Consider the following 17,599-nt stretch of genomic DNA (forward strand, 5'->3'; position numbering starts at 1 on the left):
CAAGACTATTACCGTGCTATAAATCCTTTGTGGGATGAATTGGCGCTTTTAGAGCCTAAATGGGTATCTATGGAGGATGTGGTACTAAGACAAAAACAAATGGAACAAGATAGATTGTTTCAATTTTTATTTGGGCTTCGTCCCGAATTTGAACAAGTTAGATCCTCACTCCTCCATAGATCCACGTTTCCTCCCTTAGAAGAGGCTATTGCCGAGATTACTCAAGAAGAGACTAGACATAATATGGGTAAAAGCATTGATGAAGTTCTTGCCGTATCTAAACCCGGCAATCATGTCAAAACATACAAACCACCTCATTTTGGTAAGCAAGGGAGTGGTGGGAGAAAAATGATTATATGTCATCATTGTTATGAGCCGGGACATATTAAACCCGTTTTCCCAAAGCTAAATGGAGCATTCAAGCCAAAGGTGGCTTCCGTTGAAGAATCATCCACCAAAGAAGATGACGGCAAGAACGGGGATCTCAAAGATACTCTTGGACAAATTTCCTTGGCTCTCCAACAAATTCTAAAGGATACTTCTTCCACCTCCGGTGCCGCAATTGCCTCATCATCACCTCCCGGTACGTACTCTTGGATTTTAGATTCCGGAGCTTCTTTTCACATGACCCCTCATGAAAATGCATTAACCAATGTGCACACCAATTCAAAAATGTCTTGTGTCTCTACGGCCGATGGAACCTTTCTCAAAATAAATGGTGTTGGAACTCTTGATTCTAAAAATGTTCAAAATTTCCTTGTTCCAAAAGTTAGAATAGTTCCTAAATTAAATCTTAACCTCTTTTCCGTTTCTCAAATAGCCGACCATGAATGTGAAATATCTTTCTCATCCCAAGGGTGCTTTGTGCAGGATCTCCGGTCCGGGAAGCGGATTGGGCAAGGCCATAGGAAGGGAGACCTTTATTTTATAGATAATTTAATGCTTCCAAATACCTCATTTTGTACTTATGTCCAAGACAAAAATATTGAAACTCGGCATAAAAGGCTTGGACATCCAAGTTACTCTAAAATGTATCTTTTTCCTTTTGGACACAAGTTTTGTAAAGAAAAAGATATCAATTGCAAATATTGCATTTTTGGCAAAATGAAGTCTACTCCTTTTCCTATTAGATCCTTTGTGACAACAAGACCTTTTGAATTGGTGCATTCCGATGTTTGAGGGTCATCTCCGGTTCTATCTAAAGGTGGTTATTCATATTATGTTACTTTTATTGATGATTATACTAGATATGTATAGATTTATTTTCTTAACTTTAAATCGGAAGTTTTTAACTTCTTTAAAGAATTCCATGCAAAAATTCAAAATCAATTTCAAAGTCAAATATCCATTCTTAGATCCGATTCGGGTGGAGAGTACTTATCAAATGATTTTCAATCATATCTAAAACAACATGGCATTTTTCATCAAAAATCTTGCCCAAGAACTCCTCAGCAAAACGGTCTAGCGGAAAGAAAACATAGGCATATTTTGGAAACCACTAGATCCTTACTCATTTCTAAAAATATTCCTAAAAATTTTTGGGCCGAAGCCGTGTTAACCTCCACCTATTTAATCAATAGGATGCCATCTTCAAAATTGAATAATATCTCTCCTTATGAAAAACTTTTTAATATGACACCCGACTACAATCGTCTTCGGATTTTTGGGTGTAAATGCTTTGTTCTTTTACATAAAAGAGATAAATTGTCACCTAAAGCAATAGAATGTGTATTTTTAGGATATGGTGAAAATAAAAAAGGTTATAGATGCTTTGATCATAAAAACAATAAGTTATTTGTCTCCAAAGATGTAACCTTTTTAGAAGATGAAAATGGATTTGACATATTGGAAAAATCAAATGAAATTGATTATATGTTTATCAATGATCTTTTAGAAGATTCAAATGATGACTCTTTGAGTCATCCGGAAGTTTTAGAAAATACTCATGATTCTCATGATAATGATGTATCGCCAACTAATGGTGACAATCTCCAAGTATACACTCGGCGTGAGGAAGCCCAACCTATTAGTGCTTTAGAAAAATTCTTGTGGCTTAATGAACCCCTAGAAGAAACCTCCCTTAGGCGTTCTTCTAGAGAATCAATTCCACCTAATAGGTTTGTCTCATATGAAACTCTTTCACCTAAATATAGAGCTTGTCTAATAGCCTTGCATTCGTACTATGAACCCTCCCATTATAATCAAGCAGAAGTATACCTCATTGGGTTGAAGCAATGAAAGTTGAACTAGATGCTTTAAATAAAGCTAAAACTTGGGAAATAGTTCACCTTCCTCCAAATAAGAAAGCTATAGGATGTCGATGGGTCTACAAAGTCAAAACAAAAAGTGATGGTTCCCTAGAGCGTTATAAAGCGAGATTAGTTGCTAAGGGATACTCACAAGAATATGGCATCGATTATGAGGAGACTTTTGCTCCCGTGGCTCGCATGACAAGCATTAGAACTTTAATTGCGGTAGCATCATCTAAGAAATGGCCTATATTCCAATTAGATGTTAAAAATGCCTTTCTTAATGGTCAGTTGAATGAAGAAGTATATATGGACCCTCCGCCGGGAATCAGTGTTAACCAAGGTCAAACCCTTCGGTTATTAAAAGCCTTATATGGTCTTAAACAAGCCCCTAAGGCTTGGTATGATAGATTTAGTGCTATCATGTTACAATTGGGATTTCGCTCATGTTATACTGACACTGCTCTTTTTGTCAAACATGCAGGTAATAGTATCATCATCCTTCTGCTTTATGTTGATGATATGATCATCACTGGCAATGATGAAAGTGGTATTCTTAAAGTTAAAAATATGTTAAAACATAATTTTGATATGTCTGATCTGGGTTTTCTCAGGTACTTTCTTGGTATAGAAGTTGCATACTCTCCTCGAGGGTATATATTGTCACAGATGAAGCTTGCTGCAGACATATGTTCCAAATCTGGGATTTCAGATGATAAAAAGGTGGAGACTCCCGAAGTTATCAATGCTAAACTACGACTGGAGGATGGAGTTCTGCTGGATGATCCTACGCCCTACAGGCAACTCATAGGCTCCCTCACCTATCTGACTATCACCAGGCCCGATATTGCTCATGTTGTGCACTCTGCAAGTCAATTTCAGCATGCTCCTACATCTGTGCATATGAGTGCTGTGCTCCGGATCATTCGATATATTAAAAATACTTTGACTAAAGGGTTATTCCTATCCTCAATCTCTTCCTTAGATTTACTAGCTTATACTGATGCTGACTGGGGAGGAAACCCAAATGATCGAATCTCAACTACTGGCTTTTGTGTGTTTCTAGGAGATTCGCTAATTGCTTGGAGGTGCAAGAAACAGCAGAAAGTCTCATTGTCTTCTACTGAAGCAGAATATAGGGCTATGACAACCACTACAATGGAGCTTGTGTGACTTCGAAGTCTTCTTCAAGATATGGGAGTCGAAATTACCGGGGCTTCGAAGCTTTGTTGCGACAACAAAAGTGCCATCTATATTGCCAGCAACCACACCTTTCATGAAAGGACTAAACATATTGAGATGGACTGTCATTATGTACGTGATGAATATCTTCGTGGGACAGTTACACTGCCATATGTCACTTCAGAATATCAACTTGCAGATTTCTTTACCAAAGCCCTGCCTGTTCCTCGCTTGTTGTTCCTTCTTGGCAAACTTTCGGTCATTCCCCCGTAAAGTTTGAGGGGGGGTGTTAAAACATATGTAATAATACCATAATACCCGATAGGGGTATTATGGTCATTTCACAAAGTACCCCATAGGGGTACTTATTTTGTTTCTCTTATTTTACTATTTTTTATTTTTATTTTTATTTTTAAAATTGTATTTTTTGGATACCGAAAAGGGGCCCCACAATGGAGTCGTTGGGGCCCCCAACGGTCACATATGTGACCGTTGGGGGCTCCCAACGACTCTATTGGGAGCCCCTTTGGTCTCCTTTTCTTATAAATAGGGGGAACCCCCCATGTATGTGGTATTGCTCTTGAGAGCTCCTCTTCAATAATAGTGATATTATTTTTCATGTGTGTAGCCTTTTTATAAGGCCTTTCGTATATCCCTTAGTGGATTTTCTCTCTTATGCTTGTTGCATTTGTCCGTGTGGGACATAGTGAATGCTTTAGCATTCTTAGATTCTTCCGCATATTTCATTACAACCATCAATGTGGGTAAACAATCAATAATCGCACTGACTGCGGGTGAAGTCAAAAGATCAAATTGCAGTACTGAATGTCGCAAACCATGCCCTAGATGCCTACTTCAACCTATATATGTCATTTTTCAGTTTCAAGGTTATTTTTGCAATGTCACCTTCAGGATAACCCGGAGGATGTTTCATATGCACCTCCTCATATAACTTTCCATAAAGAAAGGCATTCTTCACATCAAGTTGATACCACTGCCAACCAAAAGAAACAACAAGAGGAAGAATAACATGGATTATGCCCAGAACTAGACAGCTGGATTCAAGGTCTCATCAAAGTCAAGGCCATACTCTTGAGTGCATCCTTTTGGCCACTAGTCTTGCTTTATACCTCTCAATACCCTTATACTTGATTTTATATACCTTACACCGGACGACAACTCCCCCCCCCCCCTATCGTGTGGGGTCAACCCCGACGAGATCCCCACCTCCACTTTCTCACTTCCCCTTCCCAATCGGGTGGGAACCCATCCTGTAATGGGAGAGAGAGAACCGGTTCCAATTTGAATCGATTCTTTTCAAACGGGGACCAGAGGCCCGGTTTGCACCCAGCCAGAACTGGTTTTGTCCTGATTTTGATCGATTATGGGGTGGCCCAAACCAGTTCTAACCCGGTTCTTAGGTCCCGAACCAGTTGCCACTAGTTTTGGACTCGGATCCACCTCTCCCTTACTTCAATTTAGTATGGTTTGGTCCTAATTCCTTCTTGGACCAAATCTAAATCCATGTATTTGGCCCCACTTCTAGGTTCCCAACGCAATCCCAGCCCCAAACCCTTCTTTCAAGTCCAAAACTGACCCACAATGACCCCAGTTACTCAAAACTTTGTTCAAACCAAATGGATCCTACCTATGACCATCTATCTACTTACCAAGTCCAATCGGATCCTATCCAAAACCACTCTCCTGCTTATCCAAGCCCTAACTCAATCCAGGATCCAAACTGGACCCTAACCTTAACCCCACCGAATCCATGTCCAAGCAAAGATCGGACCCAGACTTTACATGTCCCAAGACCCAATCCCATCAAGGCATGTGAAAAAATCACGCGCCCAATGTTTGACGCCAAAGGTGACAAAGATCGGTTGCGACAACAGTTTTTGAAGAGCTCTCGCCTTGAGGGCAAGGCGAGATTGAGAGGGGTGGATTGTTACAGACCATTCCAAATCCGACCCCAAGAAGTTGTTTTGAATCCAGATCCGCCTAAGAGACAGTCTAACAGAGATTAGAGGACGCCCTTTCCTATTTGGATTCTTATTTTTTGTCTTTTAATTTTTTTAGGACTCTTGGTAGACTCTATAAATAAGTGTTATTATTTTTTATTAATTATAAATGAAATTAGTGGATTGATTCATTTTTTTGTTCACCTTGTTCTTGTGTCATAGCCCTAGAGGGAACGCCTTTTCTTCCTCTCATCTTTCACGTCTTCCTCAACAACAGCCCACCCAAAGGAATCGATATTCTCCCTTTGCCTTGTTGTTGGTCCTACCTGACGCAGAGCCTAGCCAGAATGAGAAAGAATTTCTCTTTCCCGGTTTTTTCTTGCGTCAGAGCCTTTCCGAGGCCGAATTTGTAGAAATTGTCCCTCCCTAGGGTCGGGCTTCTATCATGATCCATATTCTTCTTTACGAAGGAGGTACCAAGGTCAAACATGGCCTCATTTTCTAAAAGCATCGAACACAACCAATCAAATGGGAGGTCGCGGTCTCTAACCCGAGTACATGGTAACAACCATGTTAAAATGTGACCCCAAACCTCGAAAGGTCTGCATGCATATATCCGCATCAACAATAAGGGCAACTATTGTTGCAAGTTGATCGGTGATAGATTTTATCTTACTCAGATAATTTATCAAACTAGAATTGCCTCTAGATAACCATCCAAATTCTCCTTTTAGAAGATAGATCTTAGGAGTAGATATATGTTCAAACCAACGATGCAACATCAGACAGAGATCGCGAGCATTAACTCATGTGAGAATATGAAGCAAAATTTCCTGTGATAAAGTGGACATAACATAAGCCACCACTGCTTGGTTATTTTTAGACCATATAGAAAAGTCTGGATTTGGGGCAAGGTTCTCGGTCTGCTTGTCATCTTTTGATTCAGACCATAGAATAAACTTTGCAGGAACATGTAGAGTCTTGTCGAGATGCCCAATCAAACCATGATTGTTGATAAAGGGAATAATTTATTTTTTCCAAGTAACAAAATTGGAGGAGTCCAACTTGTCGGAAACAAGTTGACTAAGGAAGGAGGAATTAATAGGACAACTAGAATGTAAAGTAACCATAACAAAGGACAGAGGAAGCAGGTATCACCAGCACTTTTTTTTTTGTCGATAACAGCAATTGAACCAAGGGTATGCTGCAGGTAACAATTAGATCCCTTTGCTCCCCTTTTCTTAAGAAAATATAAGAAGAGACAAAAGAACCAAGGAAGGCCAAGAAAAGAACCAAAAAAGGATCTTTCAAGAAGGAAAGAAAATATTTAAAGAGAAAAGACTTCCAAGAATAAGAAAGAAAGAAATACGATGTATGTGGCAATTTGAATTTTCATATCTGAATTCCCCCTTTTTTTACATGATTTGTGAAAGTTGCAGTGACCTGTTACACAAAGAAAAGAGAGAGAAGGGAAAAAGATTGGAGATGAATTGGAGGTCGAGCCCTAGCTAGGACATCCCTCTTGTATATATATATCATGTTGAGATTACGTAGAAAAAATACAATAATACCCTTTAGGTATGAAACATATTACAACAAAATACATAAATGAAAAATACCAAAAATATCCCTTCAAACGTGATTCTAACGGCCCTCCTCAAACTATGCATGGGTTTTGAATGACCATGGACAGTTTGCTCTTAAGGAACCAATGACACAAAGAGGATATTGGCTTGGTGAATAGATCCGCTACTTGATCCTCACCTCAGAGAAACATAGGATGGATCTCTTTACTTTCAATTTTTTCACGAATTAAGTGTTGATCAATCTCCATATGCTTCATTTTTTCATGTTGCACGAGGTTGGTGGCAATAGCTACTGCACATCTATTATCACAGAAGAAAAGTGATTGGGATATCGTTTGATGGAGATTGACTAGCAAATGTCTTGTCCATAAAACCTATGTCGTTACGGCTGCCATGGCACGATACTCCGCTTCAGTACTAGACTGCACAACTATATTCTATCGTCAAATGGACCAAGAAACAAGATGTCCTAAGAAGACTGCATTGTCTATGACAGATCGCCTGGAGGAGGGACCACTAGTCCAATCAGCATCTGAGTAAGCTAGAATAACAAGTGCCAAACCATCATGAGGCTGAGAAGAGGGCCCTTTATAAACAAAACCATCGTTGATTATTCCTTTCGCATACCACAGAATTCTTTTAGCCACCTCCATGTGGTTGAGACAGGGTGACGGCATAAACCTGAAGATTTGGTTGGTGGCATATACCAAATCTGGCCTCGTAAAGGTAAGATACTGAAGGGTTCCAACGAGACTTCTGAATTGCTCTAGATAAGACAGTGAAGGATCCTGAAGATCATCATCAACCAATTTCACACTAACTGCAATGGGAGTAGAAACTGGTTTGCAGTCGGTCACCCCAAAACAAGAAAGAATGTCCAGAGCATATTTTTGTTGAGATAAGATGAGAGAGCGGCTGGTTTGATCAACCTCAATGCCAAGAAAATATCGCAAAGGGCCTAAATCCTTCATATGGAACTGTTTACGGAGCATGGACTTTAGATGTGTGATTCTATCTAGATGATTGCCTGTAATAACAAGATCATCTATATATACAAGAATGATAATAATATGAGCCTAATCGGAATGGACAAATAATGAGTAATCGCATTGGCTTCGAACGAAGACTAAAGATCGAACAACACTAAAAGTATCAAACCACACATGAGATGCTTGCTTCAAACCGTATATAGTCTTTCGTAAGCGAAGCACTGTAGTCTTGGTATCGGCCTCAGGGTATCCAGGAGGGTGTTCCATGTATACTTTTTCATGTAGTGTGCTATGAAAAAATGCATTTTTCACATCTGAATGAGATTTCATCCATACATAGTGGCAAGAGACAAAACCACATGAATAGTACTCATTCGAACAACAGGACTAAATATCTCATCAAAATTCAGGCCATGTTCTTGTGTATACCCTTTTGCTACCAACCTTGCTCAATATTGTCATCAGCCCTATACTTAATTTTGTAGATCCACCAGCACCCAATGACATTCTTATTCTTGTGCCTGGGTACTACTTCCCATGTATCACACTCATGGAAAGCTGAAATCTCCTCGTTCATGGCCTCAATCCACTTAGGATGATGTTGAACTTCATGGTAAATTTTGGGTTCATGACCAGAGTCAATGGATGTGGCAAAAGTATAGAACACAACACTCATCAAAAAAATAATCATAGCTTACCCAACGCTGCAATGGGTGTTGAATCCAGGCTGACCTTCTAAGCTTATTTGATTGAGGTATATCTGCAGATTCAGTTGTAGTAGAAGTCTGGTTTCATCTGGGTCCGAACCAAACCCGTGTTAAAATATATAGATGTATACACACACACACACACGCATATATATATATATATATATATATATATATATATATATATATAGATATATATATATATATATATTTTTTTTTGTAATGCCCACTAAGGGCAATTTGGTCTTTTCATCTATTTGTAAATAGATATGTCCATTAGGGACCTTTTTATATTTTTATATTTTTTTAATTTTTTTAATTTTTATTTTTGTTAATTAAAGGGGTAAAAGGAGATTCCCTTAAGAGTCGTTGGGACTCTCCCCAACGGTCACAAATGTGATCGTTGGGTAGTTCCTAATGACTCTTTTGGGAGCTCCCCTTGGCCCCTCTTGTTGTTTAAATAAAGGGGACTTCTCCCATATTCACCTTAATGCTTTTTCAAGCATTTCAATAATTGATTCATTATTATTTCAAGTTCTCTATTCTCTCTTATGTGTGTTTGGTGTTTGCCCTTTGTGGCATATTATATCTTGTCCATTAGAGACATTGTGTTTATGTGATTGTGCCCTCTCGTAGTCACTTTGTGATATTGTTTTTTGGCATTGGGATTTTTTTTTATGTTTGAGTGTTATTAAGCATCACACTCTTGTTCTTCTTCAACTCTTCCGCAATGGCCGACAAAGATGCAAAGATTGACCTTTCATTCAAATTGAATGGGACCAACTATCGAATGTGGGCGGCCGCTATGAAAAACAACCTCAAAGGCAAGAAACTTTGGGGATATGTAAGTGAAACCATTCTGAAACCTCAATTGAAGCTCACTAAGAAGAAAGGGAAGGAAGAAAAAGCCAAAGCTATTGAAGAAATCCAAAGTTGAAGATTGGGAAAGTGAGCATGTCAAAGCATTGGCATGGTTCATGAATAATGTGGAACTCAAGATTTGTACTAATCTAACCAAATTTAAGAAGGCAAATGAAACATGGTTCTTCATGAAACGTATGTACACTCAAAAGGATCTTGCTAGACATTTCCCTTTACAAGGGTTGCTTCCCCATGGGTTTCAGGGAAGCGCACTTCCCCGATTCCTAAGTCATATCAACAATGAAAATTACAGGATATGCCACACAAGGACGTCTTACATAAAATACAATAAAATAACATTTAATGACATGTATATCCCTGTAGCATAGAACGACGATTCTGCCCCTGTGAGGCATGTGAGACAGATTCTTCAGATCTAACACTTCGTACAAAACCTGAGGCTCTATACCTTTCCAACCTTTCTGGATGTAGAGCTGTTCACAAAATGGCTCCTTAACCTTTCCACTAACTTTAAAATAAATTTCTACCCGCAAAATAACTTGCAATAGCAGGTTAGGGACAAAATAGAATTGATCAACTGTTTTCCTTCCTATCACTTGTGTATGAGGGCCTAACACTAACCATATAACTGTAAATATACTGGGTTTTCTACATATTTAACTCAGAACCAAAGAACCAGTTCCCTTTTTTTCTTTTTACAAATAACTGATTTAATGATGCAAGACAAAATCGGGCAGGTTTCTAGCTAGTCTACAAGTCTTGAACAATTAAACAGTATCCATTTTGTGATTTGAAGTTCTGAATCATAGACATTGAGAGTAATCACATCTAATTGAACATCAGTAAAGAACTTTTGAGTTCTTGAGTTTGTCAGTTGTTTGTAAAGCTTATTTATTCCATACCAAGGGCTTACATGCACCATGTCATCCCTGATTTTCATGATCAGAATCAAGGAATTACGTAAGATGGGCATAAAAGGCGACAACCAGTTCCATACCTTGCTTTGTTTCCATTTTCTGGGTTTGTTGCAAGCAACTGGGCTCGCAAAGCTTCCTGCAAATAAGAGTTAAAATAGCCATGAGTGATCAATTCTAATATGGAATATCTTTTTCTTTCTGAAGAGAAAGAAATAGGAACATGTGAATTGATTTGTATTTATAAATGTATCAGGCACATGATTCAAACATTTCATGGATATGGTAGCCATATAAATGCCTGTACTAGTCATGCACAAACATAAATTGCACCATTTGCAGCACATACAAACTTCAAATATAGTCTATTTATTCCTGAAAGTACCTTCTACAGAAAAAAACTGCATTTAAATATGCATTGATTCTATTACAATCACTATATGATATAGTGTATGCAATAAAGAATCATGTAAAGATAAACCTTTCAGAATTAGTTTAAACTAAGTGCAACTAAATGTCCAGAATGAGCAACTTTGGTGCAAAAGAAAAAGGAAAAAGGAAAGTGGCTCGTGATTACCAAAAGAATAAGCAAACTGAACCAAACATAGATGAGAACACAAGAAGTGTAACTTTGCATTGTTTCAAATGATAATTTTTAATTCATTCCAAAATATAACATGAGCAATTGCCATCATATTAAAAAGTATGGATGCTACATGTGAACTGCCCAATTTGGTCATGACCCCATAAATCATCCATATCAGAAATGCAGGAAAGTATAAATTTGTGGATTGTTGTTTCTGTCATGAACATGCTGTAACAGCGAACCTGAGTCATTATTCTTGTCAAGAATTTCTTTTCTCAACAAGTTCAGGTTTTCAATTTGTGGTTAAAAGAAACAAGAAGTTAGATTTATACTACTTCAAAGTCATAAAGTGTATATGCATGTGGTCTTCCCCAGAAGCATAACACAAACTCTTCAGGGGTGTTTGAATAGCGTGATCCCCACCATAGTCTAAAAAGATCCCAAATCCTCGAGGGAAGGGGAGAGAGTTGCACATTGAAGCGGGCATTGTAAGCATTATGTGAAACGGCAAACAATCATTAAATACTAAATACATTATTTGAAAGGTTTAGCATTAAAAAAGACAGTTAAAAAAATGGCACAAAAAAACAAGTTACAAAAAGATCGGCAAATAATAAATACGGGTTTGATTCAGTTTTAAATTTATAAAACAGGGTAAAAAAAGTGGACCTATACATGAGATTATTCCTAACTATGAGATTCGAATTCAAGAATCATTGTGATCTGAACCCAAGATATGATAATTAGACCCATAATTGAGTTTTTTTGAAAAGTACTTTTAAATATAAATGTGTGTTCCAAACAAAGAAAAGTGTTTTAAACGGAGTTTTGCCAACCATAGGGGGTGGGTCACACGTCTCAGACTAGAGATCTGAAGATCTCTGTTCAAGATCCTTCAGATCCGAGGGATTCAAACACACCCACCCTTAGAGTTTGCCACAAGAACAAAAAGGTGATATCTCATTCTAGTCTCAGACTTTAAAAATAAGTTGAAATTTGTTCACTTATATTTGTTCTTTAAAAACATTTTTTAATCTGATTATTATTTCTGACAGCAATTTTTTTTGTGGACAGTTCAGGTTTTTTATTTGCAGTTTAAAGAACCAAGGAGGTAGGTCTCTTTACCTTCTACTTAGAAGACCATAAAACTGTATTTTATACATGTCAGCCTTCCCAGAAGGATAACACAAACTCTTAGCATTAGCTGGAAGAACAAAAAGTGATTTTCTATTTTAGTTTCAGGCCTTCAAAAGTAAGTTGAAATTTTGTTCACTCGTATTAGTTCTTCAAAAACGTTCATTCCTGAAAGGCTGAAGCTAATGGGCCTCGTGATCCATCTAATATTTGCAAAGTAACTCCTGGTGGCATCAATGACTCATTAACCTTAATGTTTGCCATTCCAGATCATCCATTAACCAATTTTTGTTCAGATTTTTTTTTGTGAGAATATATCACACCAAGAGATACTTAATGTGACAAAGATTTCCCCAAGATCCATAACTAGCACTCGACCAGCCAACATGTGAATACAAACACATGCAGCAAAGCAATCCACTATGTTTTCACCTATCATTCTAAAATAATAACAATTGCATGAAAGAAATGAATAACTGAGATTTTATTTAATTGCACAAATAAAATGAACAAGTAGCACCTTTTCTCTTTCAAGGCTAAGTAACCGTGTTTGAGCACGCTCAACCTCATCTGTTAAAAGATTCACCTCTGCCTGTTTTGCTGCCCTATCTTCCTCTGCAGTAGAAGAATGACCAATTAGCATTGATCTGACTCAGTAATCAACTAAATCAGAGCATCATCATCACCTAGTAATATATTAAGCATTAGATTAAAGAAATTAATGTCGTGCGCTCTCATGCAGCTACCTGATTGGGCACGAAACTCAAAAATCTGGCTCTGGCCATATTCATGCAACTTCTGCATATTTGCCACACTTTCTCTAGCCTGACGCAATTGATCCTGCAACAATCTTTCCCTGTCCTCCACGCAACAGGACATAGGTATAATAAAGTTGGATGTGGCACAGCAAGTGAACTAAATCTCGCAACTTACTGATTAGCACTAGCATGATAGCCTTGTGGAGTTTACAGAGTCTTAATTATGAAGCAAATATGCCACAAAGGGAACGCGTACGTGTGACCTCCAATTACTAACAAAGTAAGCAACAACTTCAACAGATTGTGTCATTGAAGTTACCTATCTTTTAGGACTTCCAGTGTTTTCTGGTTCTCTTCTGCCAAGCTCCGCTGCTTCACTTCCACAAGCTCCTTGATTTTCTCCTCCATCTGGATTATATTACAGAAAGAACAGAAATGAAAAGGACATACAATTCATTCACAAATAGATATCCCAACCAACATAAAAAAAGCAATCTTTTTTTCTGAGGTCATATATGCTGAGATCTTTTCTTTTTTTAACTATGATCCAAACTATGGCATCTAGCATCTCCTTAGGCCTACAAATATCTACCCTAAGATCAACAGAGGCAATTCCTCACATTATTTTTTGTTTCTGAGCTTTTACACAAAAAAAGGGCTTGTTACTTGATATGCATCTGAGCATTCAGCCACATCATTAATAACTCAAAAGTCCAAGGAGGGATATCAGTCATCCTCATCCCTATGCTCTAAGGGCCGATATAGAATTTCTTATCCTTTCTTCTTTGAAGAGTGGATCAAAAGTGGAGAGGCCCAATGTGGTTTTAAGTGCTGGAAGTGGACAGGCTTTGACCGTACACCTTTCCAAGTACTTTCTCTGTAGTTTTGTTTATTTTCCTTCAGATCAGAAATTAGTACACTTTCTTGTTTGAGTCAATTCATACTTTTAATCAAAAGTCATGGAAATAAATAATGTGAGGATTTTTTTTTCAGAAGAAACTACACCCTCTCATATAAGACCAACAGAGAACATCCACTTTATGGATTTGCAATCTATTGGATGACAATGTCTTCAGTTTCTTATTTTTGAAAAGCTAACCTCTTAAAGTTGGCAAAAAAAGTGTAGGTTTTAGGAACAAGTATCTGCTTTTCAAAATTTCAACCCTGTCAGATCATGATTTGATTAAATTTTACTGTAGAGCTAATCTAGGAAAAGGACTGCATCGAAGTCCAGCTTGTGCTGTTTAATGGGTTACAGATGTATGTTTGTGCATGATGGACAACTCCTTGATGCCCTTCAGCATAACTATGCCTCATCCAAGGGCCTTTAGTTCATAGCAGCAGTGCTTGAGTAAGGTTCATTAGCTAAACCCGAATAGCGTGCATGCACACACATATACATCCCTCAAGGCTCAAATATGATATAGCCTCACAATTATATATCACTTATTCGAAACAAAAGAAGCTGAAAAACCCACTTATTGGCTTCAGAATAGATAGAGTCTATTCACATATCTACAATTATAAGATAAATCAGTAAGCGACCTGCAATTCTAACTGACGATTGCGTTCTTCAAGCCTTCTCACTGTAGCCTGTTGGTTTCTTAGATGGGCAGCTTCAGTTCTGAACTCCTCGAGCTCATGACTCATCTTGCGATTCTCAGATTCCAACTCAATCAACTTTGACTCGAGGTCCTACATGAGAACTAGAAGAAGCTTCAATCCTTTGGAGCTACTATCCATAAGCATGAAATCCCATAAAGTGAACTACATTTTCTACAACAGAAGACTAAAAAGGGTGCAAATATGGCATCGATTTAAAAAGATTTAAATGGTTAAAAAAAATCTCCTTGTGATTTGTAGAACAGCAAATAAAAAGAAGGTGCCATGATACATGAAGAATGGGATAAATGGTGACCCATCCAACTGATCCAACAACTACACTAGAGAAACAAAAGGATGCATTTAAGTGAAGATGCAACATTAAAAAAAAGTCACAATCAGACACCATAAATTGTTGAGTACGGACATGTCATACTTACAGCTACAGAAGCAAGAGATGGATAGGGATCAGGAGCCTCATAGAGCTTCTGGTATATGTTGAGAAATGCATTTTCTCCAAATTTTGCCCGTTTTGTCAGATTATCGACTTCTTCTTGGTACCCTTTGAGCAATGAATTGAATAGACTTAATTTTTCTTCTTGTGAAGCTTTTTTGAAGTCTGTTGAATAAATGAGTGCAGTCAGTACATGGACTGAGGAGAACAACATATATTCAGGACAACCCTAACAAAGATTAGTACCAGTATGCATGTTCTGAAACAAAATTTTGAGATTTTACAACACGTTGCACTAGATAACACATATTCCACCTTCTTATGTCAAAGAAAGTGCAAACATCACCACATATCATCAGCAGACCTTCAAAAAACAGATGGACATTTATGAAAGAAGCAGAGTATATTACAGCAGGAGTTGCAGAATCGTGCTCAATTTGATAGTTACCAAATAATGCAAATTACAAGGATGAAGAAAGGTGGTGACGAAGCAAGATAATGGAGATAAAACAAATGTTTTTTTTTTTCAGAAGTTGATAAAGCAAATGCAATCATTAACAAATGCAAAGAAGATATAAAATAAAACTATGAAGAATATGAAAAGAAAAACTACGAAAATAGAAAAAGAATCTTTTGAGGCCAGTACATTTTTGTATGTCTTAAAACCAATGTGTTCTAAAAAATACTGTTTTTAAACAGCTTAATAATAGCTGTATACATTAACGGGAAAACCTAAAATGGATTTTTAAAAGCATAAATCATTTCCAATTTGATGCAATTTTCTCTGACTAAACTGAAAAAAATATGTAGACTAAGAAACACCTCGAGTGCTCTCAGCAAGTTTTCTCCGATTTTTCTGGCTCGTTTCCTGATTTTCGGCTATCTTCATCCCTTGTTCATCAAGACCGCTCCTCTCCTTCTCCAAGTCAAAGTCTGTTGTCAAACGTCAAGGGATCAAGCAAAATGATAGAAATAAGTAAACGAGAAAAAAAACAGAAAGATTAAGCATGTGGCCTGCTATCTAGTCTGACAGAAGCAAGAACATCACAATCGGAGGTAGCAGTGATGTACGGCATCCTTACTTGATCTGGTTGATTTTTCAAGCTACTACAGGATTACAGGATCCTAAGTAAGACACTTATTATATCCATTCAAAATCATCAGGCAAGTAGAACTTACAACCACTGAGCAAGCAAAATGATAACGCAAAAGTTAATTATATAGCACGAAGGTTTGGGTATAGTGAATGATGGACTATAAATTGTTGTTTAAATATTAAAGGTAGCGCCCAATAAAACTGAATAAACTCAACACCAGCTTCCGGATTATCGGCTACTTAGTTTTATAGAAAGGAAAGACTATTGGGAACAACGATAGAAAATTGACATGGTAGCATAAACACACGCGACCACTCTTGAAGTTTTACATATAAACATCAACAAATTTTGCCGAAAACAGTAAACTGCCATGCGTGTTACTAGTGCCCCGTTTCCCTGTGGAATTCGAATGAAAAAGAAGTAATGATCACGGAACGGTCGGATCAGAAAATTACCTGCAATCATTAAGATGTCCGATTTGTGATTCTTCAATGTTCGCACAATTACACTCCATGAGTAACCCTATACCTCTATTGTTCAAGGCATGCCGTATTCACCAGCACAAATTCATAATAAAATCACGAAAACGTATAAAAATGTGACAGAAAAAAGGAATTTCTCAATTTTCACAGCTCTGAACGCGCAACTGCAGATCTAATTATAAGATCAAAATCCTGGGTGATTGCAACAAATTAAACACCAGATTTTCAACAAAAACGCACGTGAATAGCCCGAATCCAGCGATTTGGATCGGAGTTTTCCGTTGTGCAGTCAATGTGTCCGAGCGAGTGCGAGCATCTAATCGTAAATCCATCGATTCAAGCAAATTTCTCGAAAGATCGCGCCAAGATTATGAGCCAAAGCAATGCCGCCCGGGAAGAATTCGGCGATGAAGCGACTAATGAAGAAAATAAGGAAACAATAAACGAAGGAATCCAGGGAATACCTCTCCAGAAATTGAGAACGACGTCGATGGGAGAAGAAGAATCCGCGGGCTCTCTCTCGGGGACTCCCTGCGAGGGCTCTCTGAACGCCTCCATGGCGGACCGTCTGGATCTGCTGGGCGGCCCACCGCCGAGCGCTTTTATACCTGCTCATGGTTCTCGCCTCCCTCTAAACCAGCACACGTGCGACGTTTGCTCGTGACCGGGGCGGTGAAGTAACGGAGAAGGTTTCGCGTCCGATGAATTGCACGTAACTCCCGCGTAAAAATGACGTTTTTTTGGCGACCCGCAATTGGGCGCAACTGGATCGGGTTTGGTCGGACTTCCGATATGAGTCCAACACTTTATTTTTAAATTCGGATTCTGAAAATAACATCATAATGTGGATTCAAATTGAAGCCAGTTTTGCATGTTCATATCATAGTTTAAAAACTTATCGGGTTAACCCTGTGACTTGGTTGACTCGGCTGGGATCACCCATCACCGGGTCAAAAAATGTAACTCATTTTTTACAAAACCGGGATGAGTCAGTGGTTGACTCGACCAGCGAGTCA

General features: G+C 38.1%; 1 protein-coding gene across 4 annotated transcripts in view; it reads right to left on the reverse strand.

Annotated features, from left to right (window-relative positions):
• Positions 1 to 17,153, reverse strand: part of LOC149846727 (protein CASP-like) — a 52,539-nt gene extending 35,386 nt beyond the window's left edge. For 3 of the 4 annotated variants that reach the window (XM_089996526.1, XM_089996525.1, XM_089996527.1), the window contains exons 1-8: positions 17,048 to 17,153; positions 15,827 to 15,937; positions 14,991 to 15,169; positions 14,494 to 14,643; positions 13,268 to 13,356; positions 12,937 to 13,046; positions 12,711 to 12,805; positions 10,554 to 10,609 (exon numbers count right to left, since the gene is read on the reverse strand). In XM_089996526.1, coding sequence (XP_089852652.1) covers positions 10,554 to 10,609; positions 12,711 to 12,805; positions 12,937 to 13,046; positions 13,268 to 13,356; positions 14,494 to 14,643; positions 14,991 to 15,169; positions 15,827 to 15,937; positions 17,048 to 17,141 — 884 coding nt within the window. In that variant the 5' untranslated portion in view covers positions 17,142 to 17,153. Of the gene's footprint in view, positions 1 to 10,553; positions 10,610 to 12,710; positions 12,806 to 12,936; positions 13,047 to 13,267; positions 13,357 to 14,493; positions 14,655 to 14,990; positions 15,170 to 15,826; positions 15,938 to 17,047 lie in introns of those variants that run through there. The other variant, XM_089996528.1, reaches the window with a different exon arrangement.
• Positions 17,154 to 17,599: the final 446 nt, after the last annotated feature.

Source organism: Nuphar pumila, chromosome 2, assembly GCF_984573655.1.
Source record: "Nuphar pumila chromosome 2, dmNupPumi1.hap1.1, whole genome shotgun sequence".
Lineage (NCBI taxonomy): Eukaryota > Viridiplantae > Streptophyta > Magnoliopsida > Nymphaeales > Nymphaeaceae > Nuphar > Nuphar pumila.